Here is a 25515-nt window from a genome sequence, read left to right on the forward strand (position 1 = left end):
TTTATGCCAACTTCTTCCAGGAATTTCACTCATGCTTATTTTTTTTTATTTATTTATGATAGTCACACACACACACAGAGAGAGAGAGAGAGGCAGAGACACAGGCAGACGGAGAAGCAGGCTCCATGCACCGGGAGCCCGACGTGGGATTCGATCCCGGGTCTCCAGGATCGCGCCCTGGGCCAAAGGCAGGCGCCAAACCGCTGCGCCACCCAGGGATCCCCACTCATGCTTATTTAATAAATGATTCTTCCATAACTTTCTCTAGAGTGGAAGAGAAAAAAATTCTTTCTGTTCCAATGATGATATTTTGCTTAATTATATTCACTCAGTGATAGAATGTTCATAAGAGCCTACTGTGAAAATGTTGATACAGCTTGCTCAAAGACTTCTGTGTTTTTCTTTCCTTGCAGGACCTATCACTGTGTGAGATCTGGTCCTTCTTAATTATCTCTTCACGGAGACACTTTGAGCAATGACACTCTTGTCATTTCTATACAATGAAAACTGTGTCCAAGGCTCCACTGACCTCATAGAAAAGTGAGATACTTTAGCTCTACCCAAGTCTCTGTTGTCAGGCATTCTGGTTGTCATGAGCTACAGAGAAGGGGGACTGACAAATATGTGCTCTAAATGATTCCATATAAAAGAATCGGTGGTGCACCATGGATGGTGCTTCCTATGGCAGGTTTGCCTACAATCATCTTTCATGTGTTATGTGTGGAATCCCACAACTGGGGGTTCTAGATTAGGTGTTGCTGAGAAATGACAGCATGGAAGAAGAAGAGAGGCTGAGGGAAGACATTGCCAAAACCATTTTACCCATTAACCTGCTAGGCCTACAAGACTAACCCCATAAAGGCAAATTAAGAAAGTATGGTGGGAAAGGATGATGAGTAGAAATGGTTCAACAAGCCTATAGGTGATTTCAGCTAACAGACGGTTTTCCAAAGTCCTGATACCTCCAGTGGACAGCAGAATACATGCTATACAACAAAAAATGAGTAATGATAAAATGTTATTTTTTTTAAGATTTTATTTATTTATTCATTTTTTATAATAAATTTATTTTTATTGGTGTTCAATTTGCAAACATATAGAATAACACCCAGTGCTCATCCCGTCAAGTGCCCCCCTCAGTGCCCATCACCCATTCACCCCCACCCCCCGCCCTCCTCCCCTTCCACCACCCCTAGTTCGTTTCCCAGTTAAGAGTCTTTATGTTCTGTCTCACTTTCTGATATTTCCCACACATTTCTTCTCCCTTCCCTTATATTCCCTTTCACTATTATTTATATTCCCCAAATGAATGAGAACATACACTGTTTGTCCTTCTCCGATTGACTTACTTCACTTAACATAATACCTTCCAGTTCCATCCTCGTTGAAGCAAATGGTGGGTATTTGTCGTTTCTAATGGCTGAGGAATATTCCATTGTATACATAAACCACATCTTCTTTATCCATTCATCTTTCGATGGACACCGAGGCTCCTTCCACAGTTTGGCTATCGTGGACATTGCTGCTAGAAACATCGGGGTGCAGGTGTCCCGGCGTTTCATTGCATCTGAATCTTTGGGGTAAATCCCTACAGTGCAATTGCTGGGTCGTAGGGCAGGTCTATTTTTAACTCTTTGAGGAACCTCCACACAGTTTTCCAGAGCGGCTGCACCAGTTCACATTCCCACCAACAGTGTAAGAGGCTTCCCTTTTCTCTGCATCCTCTCCAACATTTGTGGTTTCCTGCCTTGTTAATGTTCCCCATTCTCACTGGTGTGAGGTGGTATCTCATTGTGGTTTTGATTTGTGTTTCCCTGATGGCAAGTGATGCAGAGCATTTTCTCATGTGCATGTTGGCCACGTCTATGTCTTCCTCTGTGAGATTTCTCTTCATGTCTTTTGCCCATTTCATGATTGGATTGTTTGTTTCTTTGGTGTTGAGTTTAAGAAGTTCTTTATAGATCTTGGAAACTAGCCCTTTATCTGATACGTCATTTGCAAATATCTTCTCCCATTCTGTAGGGTGTCTTTTAGTTTTGTTGACTGTATCCTTTGCTGTGCAAAAGCTTCTTGTCTTGATAAAGTCCCAATAGTTCATTTTTGCTTTTGTTTCTTTTGCCTTTGTGGATGTATCTTGCAAGAAGTTACCGTGGCTGAGTTCAAAAAGGGTGTTGCCTGTGTTCTCCTCTAGGATTTTGATGGAATCTTGTCTCACATTTAGATCTTTCATCCATTTTGAGTTTATCTTTGTGTATGGTGAAAGAGAGTGGTCTAGTTTCATTCCCTTTCACTATTAATAAAATGTTATTTTTAATTGGAATGAAGACTTTCTCTCTTTTCTGGAGGTTAGCCTTAAAGGCAGTAGAAATTCTGGATATTCTGTACAAATCCAGCAACTCTTATATAATCAAATAAAACTCCAAAACTGCATTAAGGGATCAGCAGAGGCACCTCAGCTGGGCCCAGCTGGGTGTTTGGATCCTTCCTCCAGAACAGTTGGACACAGGAGCACCAACTGCCAGGAGCCGGGGTAGCTTCAGTCTCACCTCCATTCCTTCCTTACTATCACCACCACAACAAATCAGTTCCTGTTTTGTTTCCTACATGAGCTCCCAATTGAGGCAAAACTAGTGAGTGATGTGTCCCACGGAAAGATCTTGTCTAGTATCTAGACCCACATGGCACCATATGTCATGGAGGATAGGCCAGGAAAATTTTCTGATTCTTTCCAGCTTCCCTCTTCTTGGTAGATTAATATTGCTTTTGGTACAAATGAAGGGTTTAAAATAAAGCCACTCATTTTTATTGCCTTTACGTTGCATTGCATGCAGAAGGCACTGTCTACAGCTACTGAATCTTGGCTACACCAGTGTCTTCTAAGTCTACAGTGTTGTTTACCTGTTGATGACAGTATCCAGTGACAGCCCCACAGCCAGACAGACCACACACACTGTGACTTATGACTTACATGGTAACCCTGACAACTGGCTGCAAGCAGATGAGATGCTAACCCTGTGGTCCATTGATGACCACATCAATGATCCTGTGGGACCAGGATCAAAAAGAATCTCTGGGAGATCTGCTCTGAGGAAAGAATATTCTCCCGCTCCATCCCCAGTCCTACCTGGATGCCTCTCACATCAGTACTGGCTCAGTCTCACTACTCCCCTGTGCTGAGAGGTTAAAAAAAACTCCCGGTCACATGTATTTAAAAATATATATGACCTATATCACAGAACTATGTGTGTACACTAATTTCATATCCTCAACATCACTCTAGAAGATGTAGGTTATTTACACTCCTTTGTAGTAAAGGCTGAACCAATAGCCCTCTTGTATCCTTCAGAAAGAACATGCTGGAAAGCGTCTTATGTCAGAAAAAATCTATAATTAAATAGAATGAGATTAAACCACATGAATTGGGCAGCACGGGTGGCTTAGCGGTTTAGCACCACCTTCGGCCCAGAGCCTGATCCTGGAGACCCGGGATCAAGTCCCACATCGGGCTCCCTGCATGGGGCCTGCGTCTCCCTCTGCCTGTGTCTCTGCCTCTCTGTGTGTCTGTGTATGTGTGTGTGTGTGTGTGTGTGTGTGTGTGTGTGTGTCTCATGAATAAATAGATAAAATCTTTAAAAAAATAAACCACATGAATTAATCTTAAACGTCATCACACAAAAAATGTGTTGCCATAGCACCTGGGCATCCTAACCTTTCCCTCAGGAAATGAAAATGAGGTTTCCATGTTCTATGTTCATGTCCTCATGATTTCCTATTGTTAAAGAAAGAAATTGAAACAGAGGTGAAACGTGACATGGACGGTCCATCCCTACCCACACTGTGAAACTCATTCTTTCCCAAACTGCTCCATGATGCTGGTAATCCCACCACTGAAAGGAATTCCTATGCTAGATGTTTGGATTCCTCTTCCAGTATTGTAATATAAAGGCAAAAACATATTTAAAATCCAAATTGGCTTTCAGGGCTCTGGCTTGTGGCTACTGGCAGATTTCATATTGGGGGTAAAGAAATCTCTATACTGATGTTAACCCTCCCAGAGACTAGAAGGAAAAGTTGAAATGAATAACATTTTATGAAATCTGCCAAGTCTCCTCAGCTGTAAAGATGCTCATTTAGGGGTAAGGAGTTCTGTATATTATGGGGGGTAGGGGTGGGGAATGGTAAGTAGAAGGGCAGAAAAGAGGGAAGAGACCTTTGGGAAGAAGAAGATGAGACATCCTCAGCCCTCCTCCCCCAAAGACTGCTTGCACCAGGTGCCTTGTGTATATGATGCCTGGTGGTGGAATGAGGGGAGCAGGAGCCACATGAGTGACACAAGCCCAATTCTTCTATAATGTCTCTTATAACAGACAGAGAGGAGAAGGTGAAGATAATAAGACAAAGACCTAAATCACTCCCTCTACCTCCAGAATCGTCACAGCTTGGAAAAGGGATGAGGACCCCAGAGCACAGGGACCTGTTGATTTTACTGTGCCTCAGCCAGATTCTACTTAATTAATCTAGGTCCCAATATATAGGCAATCAGAAGATCATCCCTAGGAGGAAATATCACTCTACCTTCTAGCTACAGAAGTTAGAGTCCAGTGTGGGGAGCACTTAATCAGCAGATTTGGTAAGGCCAATCATAACCTCTTATGTGTTCCTAGTATGTATGAAGCATTCAACACAAGCTACATCCCCTTTGTTAGCACTTTTGATCTTCAAAACAGAAAAGGAAAACAGGGTAGAGGCTAATTAGCAACCCAAATCAAGGATACAGAGGCAATGAGCCTGGAAAGTTACTCACAGATAGAGGAGCACCAGGCTGATAGCCAGAAGAAGCCAGGTTTCTGTGGAAAAGCTTGGGATCAAGTCCATGACCACTTGTCCTCTGTGAATTCTCTGTACTTTCACTCAGCGGTGTGTGCTAGTCTTTGCTGGCCTTTTGTGCAGAGCTGCATTCCCATTTGTGGGGATTCAGTGAGACTGGAATATATATATACAGAAAGGGGGTGGGGCTGGAGCTACAGCCACCAGAAGGGTGACATGTGCTCCACCAGCAGGCAACCCCCCAACCATGAGCATTGGCAAAGTAAGGTAAACAATTCCATTTTGATCTCCTATGAGTTCATACTCTGTGGAAATCAATAAACAACTCAGTGTCATCAGTAATCTCAAAGGTTACAGAAACTCATTAAAATCACTGTCCTTAACCCTCTAACCTGTCCTTGTCACCATGGTTCCCTGCACCCCTAAATATTTGAAATCCTTCAAACAAGCTAGGTCTACACATCTTTACCCATGTACTTTCCTCTGCCTACAAATGCTCCTGTGCCCCCTACAAGGATCCTACTCATCCTCCTACTCATCCCCTCTGTTAGAGTCCTTCGTCACCAACTTACTTGAACAGACATAAGCACTTCCTTCTCTGGGAAATTCCTATTACCCCAACCCTAGTTCTATTGCTACCCTTTCTACCTTTGAGCCCCATTATGGTCTCATACCTATTTGCCTTACAGAGAGAGAGCTTCTCAAGGGTGCAGTCTGGGTGTTCATCGACATTATGTCCCTAGTCACCCGCAAAGTGCTGTATGCTCAGAAGTTACCCAGAAAGGTGGTGCAGTTGAGTTTGTAGAGGTAAAACTGCTAGGTTCCCTGTGTCCTTTCCATGTGGATCTTTGGTGACCAGGCCACATTCCTGATGGAGAGATCTGAGAACATAGCATCTGGAAATTGCACCTGCTCATTATCATCACTCTGACCCATGTTCTTTGTCTGCATGGCCTGAGAAACTGTGGATTATGTGGGCATAACTCTGGAATCTCTGGGAAAACACAGCCCTACAAATAGATAATTAAGAAAGAAGTGGCTGCAAGCTTGAATAGTAACAAAGGGCAGACATAGGAAGCTGGAAGATGATCCTCAGGAAAAGTAGGAGAGAAAGTCCCAGGAATTCTGAAATATTTCTGCCCCTTTTGGTGCCTTCAACTGGGCACCATTCAATAGGGTCATGATATTCCCTGTTTATAGATGTGGCAACTGAGACTCAGTGACTGCGATGAGCTTTCCAACAACCCAATGATCACAAGAACAAATTGTAAATAAGCAAACATGAAGAGAGACTGGAAAGTCTTCTGGGCTCTGCAACATCAGTATTCAATGCTTGCCCTTCCCTGGTAAGGGTCACTACATAAATAGTGAGATCCAGGCTGCAACAGCAAAGTGGTTAAATTTTTGTTCCTACCTCCATGGTGACCTGAACAGCAGCTATCTTGTGGGTCTTCCAGGACAAAGGACTCCGCCTCACATCAGCAGGAAAGACAGATGCTAGTCAAGATGTTAGTAAGGGTATTGTTGGGTGGGATCTGCCTCCCTGTGTTCCCCAGCAGAGTACACAGAATACATGCAAACAAGGGAAGGTTCCTGTCATCTGATAATCTGGACAACTTAATTCCTTCACATAAGCAGAAAGCCTTTCTTATTTTACTTGGAAACCAAGCCTCTGCGGAAACTAATATGCTCCAAAACCCATGCTCCACTATGATGATTTGTAACTAAGCCTAATATGAGCATCCACCTGCCACATGGTTCTGATGTGTTCTGATCTAGCTGCTTGGAATCTGTCCCTGCAGTGATATGCTCGTCATAGCTGGGGACTAAAATTCAGCTGGCACTGAACCAATGCATATGCCCTTGTCTACAGGGGGAAATAATAGAAGCATGAGCTTTGTGTCCCATTCTTCTCCAGAAGGGGACACCTGACATGATGATATTTGCATTCTCAGAGCCCTGCAGAATGTGTGAAGGAAGACACTGTGTGTTGGAAGAATACCCCACGCACCCCGTGGCTGTCATCTACTCCTTCCTATACCAATACTCTCATCATGTACTTTCCATACTCTGCTCTAAATTCATGGGGTAGGGGGTACCTGGGTGGCTCAGTGGTTGAGCATCAGCCTTTGGCTCAGGTCATGATCCTGGGGTCTTGGGATTGAGAAATCTTAGGGCCCTGGCCATCTAATATTCCCATTTCTTTATATCTTGAGCCCATGTGGCACCTCTTCTCAGAATCTGGACCAGATTTCTACTGACCAAAAGAGAACTGCTCACAGCACAGGAGCCAGTGTTGCTCTGGAATGATTTGTGCATTAAATTCAAATTGCACAGATAATAATCTTGAGTGTGCAAAATGTGCAAAAAAGAAAGATTCTGTGTCTGTTCCTAAGCTGTCAAGCTCCCATTCTTCCCAGTAAGGCCAAACTTGACTTTGTCAATTTTTTTTTTAATATTTTGTTGAGGATTTTTTTTTAAAGACTTTTTTTTAATAAGTCCTTTTTTTTTAAATTTTATTTCTTTATGATAGTCACACAGAGAGAAAGAGAAAGAGGCAGAGACACAGGCAGAGGGAGAAGCAGGCTCCATGCACCGAGAGCCCGACGTGGGATTCGATCCCGGGTCTCCAGGATCGCGCCCTGGGCCAAAGGCAGGCGCTAAACCACTGCGCCACCCAGGGATCCCGACTTTGTCAATTTTGGATAACTAGGTGGTATCTAAGTTTTGGTGGCTGGGTCCTGTAGTTTGGTGTGGAAGTGGTGATCTGTGGACAGTCCCAGCATTGGAGGAGGTGGGCTCCATTGTCATCCCATTGTCATTAGATGTTGATTGGACGCTACATCTGCTGCAGTAAATCCATGGGCCCAGCACCAAATGTTAAAAAGTCAAAATTCTTGTCTACTAAACCCAACACTCTAAAGGGATGAGAGACACTAAACAAATAACCACACAACTACCGAGCTATAAATCAAAACCTGCTATAAAGTAATGGTATTTGTGGGCAGCCCAGGTGGCTCAGCGGTTTAGCACCACCTTCGGCCTGGGGTATGTTCCTGGATACCCAGGATCAAGTCCCACATTGGGCTTCCTGCAGGGAGCCTGCTTCTCCTTCTGCCTGTGGCTCTGCCCTCTCTCTCTCTCTCTCTCTCTCTCTCTCTCTCTCTCTCTGTCTGTCTCTCTTTGTCTCTCAAGAATAAATAAATAAAATCTTTAAAAAAAAAAAAAGTAATGGTATTTGTTATATTGGTGACTTTGTCCAGCCAAATACCTGACCCTCACTGAGCCTTTAGAAATGTTCATTCAGTATGAACTCATAAACAGTTCAACACATGGCTGACAGAGGACAAGAGTTATAGAGTAACCCTAAATTATGCAATGTAGTCTCTTTCAGCAGGAAGAGGTGACATGAGTTCAAGTTTTAGTTCAAACATAATAAAAGGTTTAGAGTTTGCTGGATGTGGACTGCTTACTTTTTTCCTTCTTAGTGGTTGTGCTTAAATGGTTCTTATCTCTTGTCTATGAGAGGTATTGAGGTTGTATATGTTTAGAGACTTCATCATGGATTCTAATTGGAGCCTGCAGTGTTTGTCCAGCTGTGTAAACAGGGCGAGGAACAGGACCACCACACCTCACTTCTCTCTAACCTCACGGGATATAACACCATAGGATGAGAACTCACTTGTCCTCCTTCTCCTAGTGGGCAGAATTTGTCTCTAAATGGTTCTGTAAGTAGAGTGCCTTATAGGTCAATAAAAGCTAAAACCCTAAAAAAACAAACAGCAGCAGTAAGGAGAGCTCATATCTTCCTTACCAATACAATGTGTTTATAAAATTCAGTTGGGACTTCCAGGTAGAATCAGGACCAGAGAGGAGAGTGAAGCATTCCACTTGAGGGCCAAACTGTCAAAATCTAACTAATCATATATATGATACACTTGATTTGAATACAATATTTTTAAGGTCAATATGAAATCAATAAGGGTTAAAATACCAACATTTTAAATAAAGACACGTTCACTAGGTTAACTTAATTTAAGTATTTCACTACAAAAAAAAAATGAGAGGGAGAAACCTAGAGAATAATTCCAGGAGTTCCACCAATAGGAGTCTCCAGAAAAAGAATAGAAACAATGAGAACATGGGACGCCTGAGTGAGTCGGACTGTTAGTGTCCGACTTGATTTTGGCTCAGGTCATGATCTCAGTGTTGTGAGATCAAACCCCACGTCTGGCTCCCCGCTGGCACGGACCCTGCTTGGGATTATCTCTCAGCCTCCCTATATCCCTCCCCTTACCACTTGCATGCATGTTCTATCTTTCTCTCTCAAAAGAAAAGAAGAGAAAAGAAAGAAAGAAAGAAAGAAAGAAAGAAAGAAAGGAAGGAAGGAAGGAAGGAAGGAAGGAAGGAAGGAAGGAAGGAGAAGGAAGAAGGAAGGAAGGAAAAGAAAGAAACAAAGAAACAAAGAAACAAAGAAAGGAAGGAAGAAAGAAAAAGAAGAAGAAGAAGAAGAAGAAGAAGAAGAAGAAGAAGAAGAAGAAGAAGAAGAAGAAAGGAAGGAAAAGAAAGAAAGAAAGAAAGAAAGAAAGAAAGAGAAAGAAAGAAAGAAAGAAAGAAAGAAAGAAAGAAAGAAAGAAAGAAAGACACAAAAATTAAAAGTAGGAGAAATAATACAAGAAAATATCTCTGGACTCGAGCAACAGTCTCCAGAAAGAAAGGTCAATATACTGCATTGTCCAATATACAGCTCCAGGACACATGGGGCAAATTACATTTAAATATAAATTTGTTAAGACTATATAAAATCAGAAATGCAGTTCCTCAGCCACACTGGCCACATTTCAAGTGTGACATAGCCTCATGCAGCTGGAGGTAACCATATTGGATAAGACACATAGAGAACATTAGCATCATTGCAGAAAGGCCTCTTGTGGGCCCCTGGGTGGCTCAGTCAACTCAGTTTCTGACTCTTGGTTTTGGCTCAGTTGCGATCTCAGGGTCGTGGAACTGAGCCCTCAGTCAAGCCTGGCACTCAGCAGGGAGTTTGCTTGGGATTCTCTATCTCACTCTCTTTCTCTCTCTGAAAAAAAAAATGTATTAATTTTAAAAAAACTCTTTGATAGCTCTGCCTAGAATAATGCATGGCAGGAGATACACGAAGGCACACCTCATGAACTTTCAGAACACCAAGGACAAAAAGAAGATTCCAAATGCTTGCAGAGAGAGTGAGGAGAGCAAGACACAGGTCCCATGCAAAGAATCAGAAACCAGAAGGGCACTGATCTTCTCAACAGTGATACTAGATACAAGTCTCTATGTCTTCAAGTTCACAGAGAAAATTCCAGCCCACCTAAAAGTCTATACTCAAATCATCCATCAGGTAAGTGAGTAGAGCAGAGATATATTCAGACATGCACATACTTAGGAAAAATTTACTTCTCTGCATCATTCTTCTGAAAACAACAGGAAGGTCTCTGCCAAAATGAGGGAGAACATCAGAAAGAGATCAGAAAGAGTGAGGCACCACTAGTTTTTTTTTTTTATAACCACTGTAGTTAGTACTGTACAACTCTCTAAAGCATGTACATCTATACATTTGATTTTTAAAAATAAATTTTTAGCCTCAGACCAGGTATCAGCTCCTCTCAACCCTCTTTGGTGACAAGTGTTCCTTCTCTGTGCTCTCAAAGCATCATGCCTGACTTTCCACCATACTGAAACTGTCTATTCATGGGTCTGAATTTTCCCCACCAACAGGGCCCATTTGGACCTGATCTGGAGCACTAAGTAAAAAATGTTTGTGGATCTAAACAAAAGCCGGAGCAAGAACCTTCCTGGTGACCTCTAAGGCATGTTTGAGGTTCAGATGAACTTTAGATAGCCGGTATTGGGAAATGCCCAAGGGACAAAACGATAGAGCTACTTGGTGAAGTCCATGTGCTGTTTCACAAACACAATATATGTTTCACAAACAGTCACAATGTTTTACTGAAGGCCAACTATGAGTTCAGCAGTGTGTAGTCTCCTCGAGGATAGTTGTGGGGTCAACATTAGTCACAAAGCCATCCCTATCCTTTGGGGGCCTATGGGCCCCAGCCCAGCCTTGGAACTAATGAGCTTGTCTGAAAGCAGCTCAACCTAGAGAGTGAGGCCACAGGTCAGACGGCTCCATCATTCCCATTCTCTTACCTTGAGCATGTCATTAACTTCTCCATGCCTCAGGTTTTTCAGAGGGTTGTTAGGAGGATTAAATAATAAATCTGTAAAATTAAGGCCTTGGACTCAAATAGTGAGAGTCTGTCCAGCTCTCTGATTCTTTCATTTCATCTTTGTTAATCAATCAAGTGTGTTATGGTTCCAACTGCAGAAACGAGAGATACGCTGCTTCTGAAAACAAACAGATACCGAAAGAAAATGTAACTTTTTAACTTTTCATCTTTGACATTATTGTCCCCACGAGATGTTTCCTGTGGTGACAGTGGGGAGGGAGATTTCTTGTTCCCATAAAACAACTTCTTGGTCTCACTTAGGTAATGAGATTTTCCAAGTTCAGTCTTTCTGATTTTATCCCCCACTGCCCTTTCCCTGCTCCTCCCAGAATGAGCTCAGGATGTTCCTGGCTGGGAAGGTGGGCCTCAGAACCTCTCTCTGCCCTGGGCCTTACAGTGACACTTGCTTCCTGCTCTGGTTCTACAAAGGTCCTTATGATCTGTGACTGTATCCGTGGTTCTATCAGTCCTGGGAGTTGCCCCTGCTGACCTGGGCCCTTCTCACTGGCACCCAGGATCCAGCCCCACCCTCCACCCAGCTTTGATGAGAGTGCAGATTCACTGCTGTAGGTCCCTTTGTCCTCCTGTGGTGGTCATGTACCGGCTCACAGACTCTCCCCATAGATCCTGGTGTAAGCTGAATTGTGTCCCCTCCCAATCTGTATGTTGATGTCTAACTCCCAGCAATTCAAAATGTGACTGCAGTTGGAGATGTGGCCTTTAAGAAGGAAATCAAAGTTAAATGAGATCTCCAGCGTGGGCCCTAATCCAACATGAAGAGATCAGAACACAGACATCCACAGAGGGCAGACCATGTGAAGACACAGGAAGAGGATGGCCATCTGCAAGCCATGGAGAGAGGCTTTGGAAGGAACCAAACTTGCTGAACCCATAATCTTGGACTTTCAGCCTCCAGAAATGTGAGAGAATAAATTTCCATTTTTGGAGCTCCCCAGTTGGTGGTACTTTTTACAATTGCCCAACAAACGAAAACTGATCCATTCTTCTCTCGTGGGCTAGAGCAGGGAGCATGAGGCTCACTGGTTGTACAGTAATTATGTTTCAGTCTCTCAAATTAATTTATGAGATCCTCCTGGGTAGGAATCACAACTTCCTCATTTCTATATTCTTGGGGCCTAAGAGTGCTGTAACTGGCATGGTAATTTCAAAGGCAAAAGATGGAATAATCTTTTTTTTGCACAATCACCTTCAAATATCAGTGAAATGGAGAGTACAGAAGTCAGACACTCTGTAAATAGACCCATAATTAACCATCAGTACCAGTTCTGGTTGCATAACAGAAAGGGTCATGAGGCTTAAAGATGTTAGCCCCTTGCAAGTCACTGGAATAGGAAAGGTCAAGCTTTGGCCCATGTGGCCACAGCCTTGACAACATTGATACCTAGAGTTGATGACTTCAAGCCAGTACTTCCCTCTGGCTCTTAATTCAAGATGAGTCAATTCACCAAAACTGAAAGACATTAAGATCTAGCATACTCTATCACTCTCATTTTTCTGTTAGAGATAGAGGCATAAATCCACAGAAATGGAGAAAACACTAAAGTGGCCTTTTGGAAAAGCCCACCAAAGCACTAATTATGCCCACAGAATGGGGGCAGTGGAGTGGGCCAAGAACGGACAATGCAGGGGTTAGTTAGGTGTCAGGGCAGGATATAAGCCCTGATTTAAAATAGTAAAGTGCGTTTACAGAAATATCCTTCTTCATATCACAGAGGTAAGAGGTGGGGGAAGAACTGAAATAGCAGAAACTATCCTCAGGAATCCAGTGACTGAGTTATTCAGCAAATGTTGATCTGTGCTAAACTGGGTGACTTCAGGGCAGCCCAGGTAGCTCAGCAGTTTAGCTCTGCGTTCAGCCCAGGGCATGATCCTGGAGACCCAGGATTGAGTCCCACGTCGGGCTCCCTGCATGGGGCCTGCTTCTCCCTCTGCCTGTGTCTCTGCCTCTCTTTCTCTCTGTGTCTCTCATGAATACATAAATAAAATTTAAAAAATAAAAATAAAAAATAAACTGGGTGACTTCATTTGCTTCTGTAACTCACAAGAGCCTGTTCAGGAAATGTGAATCTCAGAGACAACGGACAGCAGTGTTAGTAGCTTGCCTCATGCCTGGAATCCCATCAGAGCATCATCTGCATTAATGCCTTCAGTCCTCACAAGTTCCCCCAATAGGTGTTATTATCATCTCTGCATCACAGATAGGGAAACTGAGGCTCCCCAGGTGGAATAACTAGATCCTCCAGCTCTTTTTGGCAGAACTGGCTAATGAATCCAAGAAGAGTCTGCCCCTCAACCAGCAGAGTCTACTGGTGGCGGTAATCTTCATCCTCCCAACAGAATAGCTGCTTTAACCTTAACCCTTTATGTGTATATACAAAAACCCCATATATATACACACACAAACACACCCATACACACAACACACTCCCCTGTACACACACATCTTGTACATACAAATACATACAATCCTGTAGACAGATACACAAACCTATACGCACAGACACACACACACACACACACACACACACACACACCTGTATATGTACACTCACCTGGACACACACACATACAAACCACCACCACCACTTCTGTCTCTGCCCAGCAAGCCCAATTGACAGTCAACCCTGGACTGTCTGCAGAGTTCTTTGCTGTGGCATCCAAGAGTTCCCAACTCCTCTGTTTCTATATCAGTCATTACGCTGAAACAAACATGTGGTGTGTATATATATATATATATATATATATATATATATATATATATAATGAGTGCAATGACAGCACAGAATATATTCACAATGATCTTGCTGACTTCAATGATGTTGAAAGCAGAATAAATATAAATCCAGAATAAATATATATAAATATAAATTAAAGAAATATAAATTGCATACACACACACACACAGACAATGGAATATTACCCAGCCATTAGATAGGATGAATAACCTACCATTTGCTTCAATGTGGATGGAAATGGACAAGGTTATGCTGCGTGAAGTAAGTCAATAGGAAAAGGAAAACATATGATTTCACTGATATAGGGAATATAAAAAATAATGAAAAGGGTTATAGGCAAAAGGAGAGAAAATGAGCGGGAAAAACCAGAGAGGATGACAGAACATGAGAGACTCCTAACTCTGGAAAATGAACAAGGGATAGTGGAATGGGAGGTGGGCGGGGGGATGGGGTAACTGGGTGACAGACACTGAGGAGGGCACTGGATGGGATGAGCACTGAATGTTATACTATATGTTGGCACATTGAACTCCAATAAAAAAAAATATACAAAAAAATAAATTAATTTAAAAAATAAATAACTGAGTGGAATAAATCAATGATTTTATCTCAGAATCTTTTGGTGAGGAATTCAGAAGTGACTTGGTTGAGTAGTTCTGACCAGAGTCTTTAAAGCCATAATCTGCATGCTGGACTGAGCTGGAACCCACTTCAAGGGTAACTCACTTGTGGGCCTGGCAGGTCAGCACCAACCATGGCAGGATATCTCCAGTGCATGGTATGTGGTTGTGACTATCCTCACAACATGGCAGCTGGCTTTCCAGAGCAAGTGACCAAAAAGGGTAAGGTGGAAGCATCTTTGTCTCTTATGAATTAGCCAGAGTCACACTCTGACATGTCCACAGTATCCTCCTGATTAACAGGCCAGCCCTGTTCATGGGGTGGAGAATATACACCATGAGGAAAGAGACACTGCCATGCTCTTCAAAGCTGGCTACGCCTACAACCACAATGTTGCTCTACGGAGAGGTAAGCTGGGGGCACAAAGCCTTGATATGAAGGAGGCCCTGCACTTAACAGGTGCCCAATAAAGTCGGCCCTCTCCCTTCTTCCTTTTGACCTGATCCATGAGACTTTAAGGGCCACCCCTGCTTAGACACCAACACTCCTTTCTCTGACCTCACCCACAACCCCACTGCTACCCCCATGACTTACAGGAAATAAAAGGTGATAACTTCCAGTTTCCCACAGTTGGCAACTCTCTTCTGGGTCCTAAACATCTGGCTGCACTGAAAGGAAGGAGGGCTATTCCAGTGATTTAATGTGGCATAATAACCACCCAAAGGATTGGATAATCTTTTATTTTACTTACGAATCTGGGCTTGACTGGACTCAGTGGGGCAGCCCTTACTTGGAGTCTCATGTGTTTGCAGAAAGACTAGGGCTGAGGTCATCCTGAAGGCTCTCTTCACAAGTCTCAGTTGGATAGATTCAAACAGCTGGGCCTGGAATGCCTCGAGCTCCCCAGATATTTGTCTTTCGAGATACATACAATGATGATAGATGGGTAGATAGACAGATAGTTAAAGATAGACGTGACAGATAAAAGGGTGAATATGGATAGATGATAAAGAGATAGCGATAGGTAAATAGATGATAGATATAGAATCCTATATACTTACATAGAGACTTCCACTAAAACACTTACAAAAAAAGGATTTGCATCTTCAAACAAGATTCTATAGAGAGGACAATTATTGACTCTCTTCTTCTGCTGGGTGTAGGATCTATTTGCTGTTTTTTCTCTAGCTCCTTTAGGTGTAAGGTTAGCTTTTGTATTTGAGTTCTTTCCAGTTTTTGGATGGATGCTTGTATTGCAATGTATTTCCCCCTCAGGACTGCTTTTGCTGCATCCCAAAGATTTTGAACGGTTGTATCTTCATTCTCATTAGTGTCCATGAATCTTTTTAATTCCTCCTTAATTTCCTGGTTGATCCTTTCATCTTTTAGCAGGATGGTCCTTAATCTCCACGTGTTTGAACTCCTTCCAAACTTCTCGTTGTGACTTAGTTCTAATTTCAAGGTATTATGATCTGAGAATATGCAGGGGACGATCTCAATCTTTTGGTATCAGTTCAGACCCCATTCGTGACCCAGTAAGTGGTCTATTCTGGAGAAAGTTCCATGTGCACTTGAGAAGAATGTGTATTTTGTTGAGTTTGGATGTAAAGTGCTGTATATATCTGTGAAATCCATCTGGTCCAGTGTATCATTTAAAGCTCTCGTTTTTTTGGAGATGTTGTGTTTAGAAGAGCTATCGAGTGTAGAAAGCACTAGATTGAAGTCACCAAGTATAAATGTATTATTATCTAAGTATGTCTTCACTTTGGTTATTAATTGATTGATATATTTGGCAGCTCCCACATTCAGGGCATATAAATTGAGAATTGTTAAGTCCTCTTGTTGGATAGATCCTTTAAGTTTGATATAGTGTCCCTCTTCATCTCTCACTACAGTCTTCGGGGTAAATTTTAGTTTATCTGATATAAGGATGGCTACCCCTGCTTTCTTTTGAGGACCATTTGAATGGTAAATGGTTCTGCAACCTTTTATTTTCAGGCTGTAGCTGTCCTTCTGTCTAAAATCAATAAACACCGTTCAACACCTCAACATTTAATAGTTAAGCTTGCAAATTCCAAAGACAAAGAGAAGATCCTTAAAGCAGCGAGAGACAAGAAATCCCTGACTTTTATGGGGAGGAATATTAGGGTAACAGCAGACCTCTCCACAGAGACCTGGCAGGCCAGAAAGGGCTGGCAGGATATATTCAGGGTCCTAAATGAGAAAAACATGCAACCAAGAATACTTTATCCAGCAAGGCTCTCATTCAGAATGGAAGGAGAGATAAAGAGCTTCCAAGACAGGCAGGAACTGAAAGAATATGTAACCTCCAAACCAGCTCTGCAAGAAATTTTAAGGGGAACTCTTAAAACTCCCCGTTTAAGAAGTCCAGTGGAACAATCCACAAAAACAAGGACTGAATAGATATCATGATGACACTAAACTCATATCTTTCAATAGTAATTCTGAACGTGAACGGGCTTAATGACCCCATCAAAAGGCTCAGGGTGTCAGACTGGATAAAAAAGCAGGACCCATCTATTTGCTGTCTACAAGAGACTCATTTTAGAGAGGACAATTATTGGCCTAAACAAATGAATATGGGGCAGCCCCAGTGGCTCAGTGGTTTAGCGCCACCTTCAGCCCAGGGTGTGGTCCTGGAGACCTGGGACTGAGTCCCATGTCAGGCTCCCTGCATGCGGCCTGCTTCCCCCTCTGCCTGTGTCTCTGTGTCTGCCATGAATAAATAAATAAAATCTTTAAAAAAAAAAAAAAAGAAGTGAATATGGAAGTTCACATACTCAACAGGGCCTTCCATCTCCATGGATGGTCACCTACTCTGCAGAAGTGAGTCTGTCACAGGAGAAGAAGCAAAAACTTGAATTAGCTAATTTTAACATGACATTTCTCTGGTCTTGTCTACCTTTAACCCCCAAAGATTTAAGCAGCTCTCATCCTAGCTTTTCATGCATCCTGGACACTGTACAGCCTGGACATGACCAGACATACTGGGCAGAACTCTGGCACCAGAAAAGCAATTCTCAGAGAGGGCTGGAGAGGGGCCACAAGAACAGTGTCTTCCCATCCCTGCAAGGATGTCATTGCAGTGCATCCTTACCCCCAACACTGGCCATGCCTACTTGTGATGGCTGTGAACCATACAACTAAAAACTGCCGTTTGTTTTACTAGCCAAAAGGGAGTTATTTGAGAATATATGAGAACTGCAATCCAGGACACACAAGCTCTGACAGTAAAAGAGAGCGAGGTCAAGTCCCTGGGAGGTCAAGTCCATCTCTTCCTGCTGGGTCTGCATAGTAGGGCATGAGGGCACCCCATGCTGAAAGCTCTGCACTCCATCTCAGTGAGGTTCGTATATTAATTTTTATGTGACAGGGACACCTGAGTGGTTCAGTGGTTGAACTTCTACCTTTGGCTCAGGTCGTGATCCCGGGGTCCTAGGATCAAGTCCCACATTAGGCCCCCTGCAGGGAGTCTGCTTCTCCCTCTGCCTATGTCTTTGCCCCTCTCTCTGTGATCCTCATGAATAAATAAATAAAAACTTTTTTTAATTGTTTTTCATGTGGCGAACACACTTCCAGAATGGGGATGTTTATATTGTTATTTGGAATATTTCTGAAGAACATGAGCTGAGAAACCAATAATTTCATATCTGAACCTCCAGGATAGATGTGTGCAATCACGTTCTAAATTGGCAGATTGAAGCTGGACTTGACAAGACTACAGCCCAACTATCCAACATGATTCCTGAGGAATTAGGATAATATAGTTATGGAACTAATAGCTGACATTTAAATTTTTATTTAATTTCAATTTGCTAACATATAGTATAACACAGTACTCATCACATCACGTAGCCTCCTTTTTTAAAATTTTTTATTGGAATTCAATTTGCCAACATATAACATAACACCCAGTGATCATTACATCAAGTGCCTCCTTCAGTGCCCGTCACCTAGTAACCCCCACCCCACGCTCACCTCCCTTTTCGCCACCCCTTGTTCATTTCCCAGAGTTACAAGTCTCTCATGTTCTGTCTCCCTTTCTGGTATTTCCCACTCTATTTTCCCCTTTATTCCCTTTCACTATTTTTTATATTCCCCAAATGAATGAGACCATATAATGTTTGTCCTTCTCCGATTGACTTACTTCACTCAGATTAATACACTCCAGTTCCATCCACGTTGAAGCAAATGGTGGGTATTTGTCGTTTCTAATGGCTGAGGAATATTCCATTGTATACATGAACCACATCTTCTTTATCCATTCATCTTTCGATGGACACCGAGGCTCCTTCCACAGTTTAGCTATTGTGGACATTGCTGCTACAAACATCGGGGTGCAGGTGTCCCGGCATTTCACTGCATCTGTATCTTTGGGGGAAATCCCCAACAGTGCAATTGCTGGGTCATAGGGCAGTTCTATTTTTAACTCTATGAGGAACCTCAACACAGTTTTCCAGTGTGGTTTCACCAGTTCACATTCCCACCAACAGTACAAGAGGGTTCCCCTTTCTCCGCATCCTCTCCAACATTTGTGGTTTCCTGCCTTGTTAATTTTCCCCATTCTTACTGGTGAGGTGATATCTCATTGTGGTTTTGATTTATATTTCCCTGATGGCCAGTGATGCGGAGCATTTTTTCATGTGCTTGTTGGCCATGTCTATGTTTTCTTCTGTGAGATTTCTCTTCATGTCTTTTGCCCATTTCATGATTGGATTGTTTGTTTCTTTGCTGTTGAATTTAATAAGCTCTTTATAGATCTTGGATACTAGCCCTTTATCTGATAGGTCATTTGCAAATATCTTCTCCCACTCTGTAGGTTGTCTTTAGTTTTGTTGACTGTATCCTTTGCTGTGCAAAAGCTTCTTATCTTGATGAAGTCCCAATAGTTCATTTTTACTTTTGTTCCTCTTGCCTTAATGGGTGTATCTTGCAAGAAGTTACTGTGGCCAAGTACAAAAAGGGTGTTGCCTGTGTTCTCCTCTAGGATTCTGATGGATTCTTGTCTCACATTTAGATCTTTCATCCATTTTGAGTTTATCTTTGTGTATGGTGCAAGAGAATGGTCCAGTTTCATTCTTCTGCATGTGGATGTCCAATTATCCCAGCACCATTTATTGAAGAGACTGTGTTTTTTCCAGTAGATAGTCTTTCCTCCTTTGTCGAATATTAGTTGACCATAAAGCCGAGGGTCCACTTCTGGATTCTCTATTCTGTTCCATTGATCTATGTTTTTGTGCCAGTACCACACTGTCTTGATGACCACATCTTTGTAATACAACCTGAAATCCGGTATTGGGATGCCCCCAGCTACGGTTTTCTTTTTTAATATTCTCCTAGCTATTCGGGGTCTTTTCTGATTCCACACAAATCTTTAGATGATCCGTTCCAACTCTCTGAAGAAAGTCCATGGTATTTTGATAGGGATTGCATTAAATGTGTAAATTGCCCTGGGTAGCATTGACATTTTCACAATATTAATTCTTCCAATCCATGAGCATGGAATATTTTTCCATCTCTTTGTGTCTTCCTCAACTTCTTTCAGAAGTGTTCTGTAGTTTTTAGAGTATAGATTCTTTACCTCTTTGGTTGGGTTTATTCCTAGGTATCTTATGCTTTTCGGTGCAATTGTAAATGGGATTGACTCCTTAATTTCTCTTTCTTCAGTCTCATTGTTAGTGTAGAGAAATGCCACTGACTTCTGGGCATTGATTTTGTATCCTGCCACACTGCCGAATTGCTGTATGAGTTCTAGCAAACTTTCAATGCCTTATATTTCTTTTTGTTGCCTGAATGCTGAGGCTAGGACTTCTAATGTTATATTGAATAGCAGTGGTGAGAGTGGACATCCTTGTCTTGTTTATGATCTTAGGGGAAAGGCTCCCACTGTTTCCCCATTGAGAATGATATTTGCTGTGGGCTTTTTGTAGTTGTCTTTTAAGATGCTGAGGAATGTTCCCTCTATCCCTACACTCTGAAGAGTTTTGATCAGGAATGGATGCTGTATTTTGTCAAATGCTTTCTCTGCATCTATTGAGAGGATCATATGGTTCTTGGTTTTTCTCTTGCTGATATGATGCATCACATTGATTGTTTTACAAGTGTTGAACCAGCCTTGCATCCCGGGGATAAATCCTACTTGGTCATGGTGAATAGTCTTCTAAATGTATTGTTGTATCCTGTTGGCTAGTATCTTGTTGAGAATTTTTTCATCCATGTTCATCAGGGATATTGGTCTATAATTCTCCTTTTTGGTGGGGTCCTTGTCTGGTTTGGGAATTAAGGTGATGCTGGCCTCATAGAATGAGTTTGGAAGTATTCTATCTCTATCTATCTTTCCTTTTTTTTTTTCTTTCTTTCTTTCTTTCTTCTTTCTTCCTATCTCTCCAAACAGCTTTAGTAGAATAGGTATGGTTTCTTTAAACGTTTGATAGAATTCCCCTGGGAAGCCATCTGGCCCTGGACTTTTGTGTCTTGGGAGGTTTTTGATGACTGCTTCAATTTCCTCCCTGGTTATTGGCCTTTTCAGGTTTTCTATTTCTTCCTGTTCCAGTCTTGGTAGTTTGTGGTTTTCCAGAAATGCATCCATTTATTCTAGATTGCCTAATTTATTGGCGTATAGCTGCTCATAATATGTTTTTAAAATCGTTTGTATTTCCATGGTGTTGGTGGTGATGTCTCCTTTCTCATTCATGATTTTATTAGAGTCTTTTCTCTCTTCTTTTTAATAAGGCTGGTTAATGGCTTATCTATCTTATTAATTATTTCAAAGAACCAACTACTGGTTTTGTAGATCTGTTCCACAGTTCTTCTGGTCTCTAGTTCATTGAGTTCTGCTCAAATCTTTATTAATTCTCTTCTTCTGCTGGGTGTAGGATCTATTTGCTGTTTTTTCTCCAGCTCCTTTAGGTGCAAGGTTAGCTTTGGTATTTGAGTTCTTTCCAGTTTTTGGATTGATGCTTGTATTGCGATGTATTTCCCCCTCGGGACTGCTTTTGTTGTATCCCAAAGATTTTGAATGGTTGTATCTTCATTCTCATTAGTTTCCATGAATCTTTTTAAGTCTTCCTTAATTTCCTCGTTGACCCTTTCATCTTTTAGCAGGATGGTCCTTAATCTCCACGTGCTTGAAATCCTTCCAAACTTCTTCTTGTGATTTAGTTCTAATTTCAAAGCACTGTGGTCTGAGAATATGCAGGGGACGATCTCAATCTTTTGGTGTCGGTTAAGACCTGATTTGTGACCCAGTATGTGGTCTATTCTGGAGAATGTTCCATGTGCACTGGAGAAGAATGTGTATTCAGTTGTGTTTGGATGTAAAGTTCTATAAATATCTGTGAAATCCATCTGGTCCAGTGTATCATTTAAAGCTCTTGTTTCTTTGGAGATGTTATGCTTAGAAGACCTGTCAATTGTAGAAAGCGCTAGATTGAAGTCACCAAGTAGAAGTGTATTATTATCTAAGAATGTCTTCACTTTGGTTATTAATTGATTGATATACTTGGCAGCTCCCACGTTCGGGGCATAAATATTCATGATTGTTAGGTCCTCTTGTTGGATAGATCCTTTTAGTATGATATAGTGTCTCTCTTCATCTCTTACTACAGTCCTCGGGACAAATTTTAGTTTATCTGATATAAGGATGGCTACCCCTGCTTTCTTTTGAGGGCCATTTGAATGATAAATGGTTCTCCAACCTTTTATTTTCAGGCTGTAAGTGTCCTTCTGTCTAAAATAAGTCTCTTGTAGACAGCAAATAGATGGGTCTTGTTTTTTTATCCAGTCTGAAACCCTGCACCTTTTGATGGGGTCATTAAGCCCATTCATGTTCAGAGTTACTATTGAAAGATATGAATTTAGTGTCATCATGATACCTATTCAGTCCCTGTTCTTGTGGATTGTTCCCTTGGACTTCTTCTTTCTTTTACAGAGTCCCCCTTAATATTTCCTGGAGAACTGGTTTGGTGGTCACATATTCTTTCTGTTTCTGCCTATCTTGGAAGCTCTTCTATTCTGAATGAGAGCCTTGCTGGATAAAGTTTTCTTGGCTGCATGTTCTTCTCATTTAGGACCCTGAATATATCCTGCCAGCTTTCTGGCCTGCCAGGTCTCTGTAGAAAGGTCTGCTGTTAATCTAATCTTTCTCCCCATTAAAGTTAGAGATTTCTTGTATCTTGCTGCTTTAAGGATTTTCTCTTTATCTTTGGAATTTGCAAGCTTCACAATTAAATGTCGAGGTGCTGAGCGGTTCTTATTGATTTTGGGGGGGCGGATCCCTCTATTTCCTGGATCTAATGCCTGTTTCCCTTCCCAGATTAGGAAAGTTTTCAGCTATGATTTGTTCAAATACATATTCTGGACCTCTGTCCCTTTTGGCGCCCTCGGGAACCCCAATTAAACAGATTTTTCCTTCTGAGGCTGTCATTTATTTCCCTTAACCTATCCTCATGATCTCCTAATTGTTTTTCTCTTTTTTCCTGTTTCCCTCTTTGCCATCAGCTTGTCTTCTACGTCACTCACTCGTTCTTCTACCTCGTTAAACCTCATCGTTAGGACCTCTAGTTTAGATTGCATCTCATTTAATTGATTTTTTATTTCTGCCTGATTAGATCTAAATTCTGCAGTCATGAAGTCTCTTGAGTCCTTTATGCTTTTTTCTAGAGCCACCAGTAGCTTTATAATTGTGCTTCTAAATTGGCTTTCTGACATTGAATTGTAATCCAAATTTTGTAACTCTGTGGGAGAGAGGACTGTTTCTGATTCTTTCTTTTGAGGTGAGGTTTTCCTTCTAGTCATTTTGCTCAGTGCAGAGTGGCCAAAAACAAGTTGTACTGGGAAAAGGAGAAAAAGAGAGAAGAGAAAAAGAAAATTAAAAAAAAAAAGAGGAGAAATAAGGGTGGGGGAGCAAACAGAAGGCAAAAAACGAGTGGGAGTATCCTCTGATTCTATATACTGTAAATCCCTCGACTTCCCTGGAACTTTCCAGTGCTGCTTGGTCAATAACTTGCTTTTCCCCTGTCCTTCTAGCTGGTCTTCTGGGGGAGGGGCATCCTGTGCTGATTCTCAGGTGTGAGCACTTGGGGGAGCTGCTCAGCCCCCTGCCTGGTGCAGGGCTCAGTGGGGGTTGTTTATCCTGTTTATCCTGTGAGGCCACTGTGAGGCTCAGTGGGGGTTGTTTATCCTGTGAGGCCCCAGGAGGAACAACAACAGTGGCAGGGGCCAGCTCTCCAGCTCTGGAGTCAGCTCCAGCAGTATCTACCTCAGCTCTCAGTGTGCAGAGGCCTGGATGCTCCACGGGTGGGGGCGTGGGCGCTGAGCTGCACAGCTCAGAGTCGCCCAGCGGTAGGAGCGTCCTGGCTGTTCTGTGCTCTCCCAGCCTCTGCCTGTTCCGGGGGAGCGCGGGATCCTGGGCTGTGTCCCCCCACGCCCTGGGCTCCGGGGCCTGCTCTGCTGGAACCGAGCTGCTGGGGCCCCGCAGCCCCCTCCGTGCGGAGCCACGCCTCCGGAGCTGCTCCCGGGCCCCAGCTTTGCGCGCTGCAGGCCTTTAGGGAGCTCGGCCGCACCGTGTGGCGTGCGTGCTCTCCTCCCGGGGCACAGGTGCTCTGTTAGTGTCCCTGGGAGCCTGAGAGCATCTCCGCCCCTCCTGGGGTCCTGCTCCAACTCCCTGCAAGCACCTTTCTGACCGGGAAGATTGGTGAAGCTTCTGCTTCTCGGGTCGGGGCTTTCCTGTCCTGAGGGCACTTGCCCCACAGCCTTAGCCTGCTCCTCGCGGGACCCCTCCCCCTTGGATGCTTTTTATTTCTTTATTTTTTTTCCCCCATCTTCTTACCTTGATAGAAGCGCGAATTCTTCTCACTGTAGCATTCCAGCTGTTCTCTCTTTAAATCTCAGGCCGAATTTGTAGGTTTTCGGGATGATTTGAAAGTTACCTAGGGGGATCCCTGGGTGGCGCAGCGGTTTGGCACCTGCCTTTGGCCCGGGACGTGATCCTGGGGACCAGGGATCGAATCCCACATCGGGCTCCCAGTGCATGGAGCCTGCTTCTCCCTCTGCCTGTGCCTCTGCCTCTCTCTCTTTCTCTCTCTGTAACTATCATAAATAAATAAATTTAAAAAAATGATAAAAGATACCTAGGTAATTTGGTGGGGACAGGTGACTTGGGGACTCTACTCCTCCACCATCTTGCCCCTCCTCCCCACGTGTCCTCCTTAATGACTGTCACCCAGTTATCCCATTCCCCCACCCACCTCCCCTTCAGCAACCCTCAGTTTGTTTCCCAGAGTTAAGAGTCTCTCAGAGTTTGTCTTCCTCTCTGATTTTGCCCCATTCAGTTCCCCCTCCTTCTCTTATGGTCCCTTGCATTATTTTTTTATATTCCATATATGAGTGAAACCATATTACATATATATAATATATATCATATATAATTATATATGGTATATATTATATATTATAATATATTATATCATAGTATATCATTATATGATATAATGATTATATCATTATACATTATATCATTTATAATTATATATTATATCATATATAATTTTCATTTTTTTAAATTTTCAATTGACTTATTTCACTTATATTCTCCATTCCATCCACATCAGTGTAAATGGTAAGTATTCATCCTTTGTAATGAGTGAGTAGTATTCCATATATATAATACTATATATATAATTTTTATCCATTTATCTGTTGAAGGACATCTCAGTTCCTTCCACAGTTTGTCTATTGTGGACATTGCCTCTATGAACATTGGGGTGCACATGCCCCTTTGTTTCATTACGTCTGTATCTTTGGTTTAAATACCCAGTGGTGCAATTGCTGGGTCATAAGGCAACTGTATTTTTAACTTCTTGAGGAACCTCCATAACGTTTTCCAAAGTGGCTATACCAGCTTGCGTTCTCAGAGTAAGAAGGTTCCCCTTTCTCCACATCCTTGCTAACATTTGCTGTTTCCTCTCTTGTTAATTTCAGCCATTTGACTGGTGTAAAGTGGTATCTCCTTGTGGTTTTGA

The 25515-nt window shown here is 42.4% G+C and overlaps 1 protein-coding gene across 4 annotated transcripts in view; it reads right to left on the bottom strand.

The window, feature by feature from the left end:
• Positions 1 to 5695, bottom strand: part of LOC140598276 (cytochrome P450 3A12) — a 41455-nt gene extending 35760 nt beyond the window's left edge. For 2 of the 4 annotated variants that reach the window (XM_072753080.1, XM_072753081.1), the window contains exon 1: positions 4805 to 4980. In XM_072753080.1, coding sequence (XP_072609181.1) covers positions 4805 to 4875 — 71 coding nt within the window. In that variant the 5' untranslated portion in view covers positions 4876 to 4980. Of the gene's footprint in view, positions 1 to 4804; positions 4984 to 5501 lie in introns of those variants that run through there. The other 2 variants (XM_072753078.1, XM_072753079.1) reach the window with 2 other exon arrangements.
• Positions 5696 to 25515: the final 19820 nt, after the last annotated feature.

This window comes from Vulpes vulpes, chromosome 3 (assembly GCF_048418805.1).
Source record: "Vulpes vulpes isolate BD-2025 chromosome 3, VulVul3, whole genome shotgun sequence".
NCBI classification, from domain to species: domain Eukaryota; kingdom Metazoa; phylum Chordata; class Mammalia; order Carnivora; family Canidae; genus Vulpes; species Vulpes vulpes.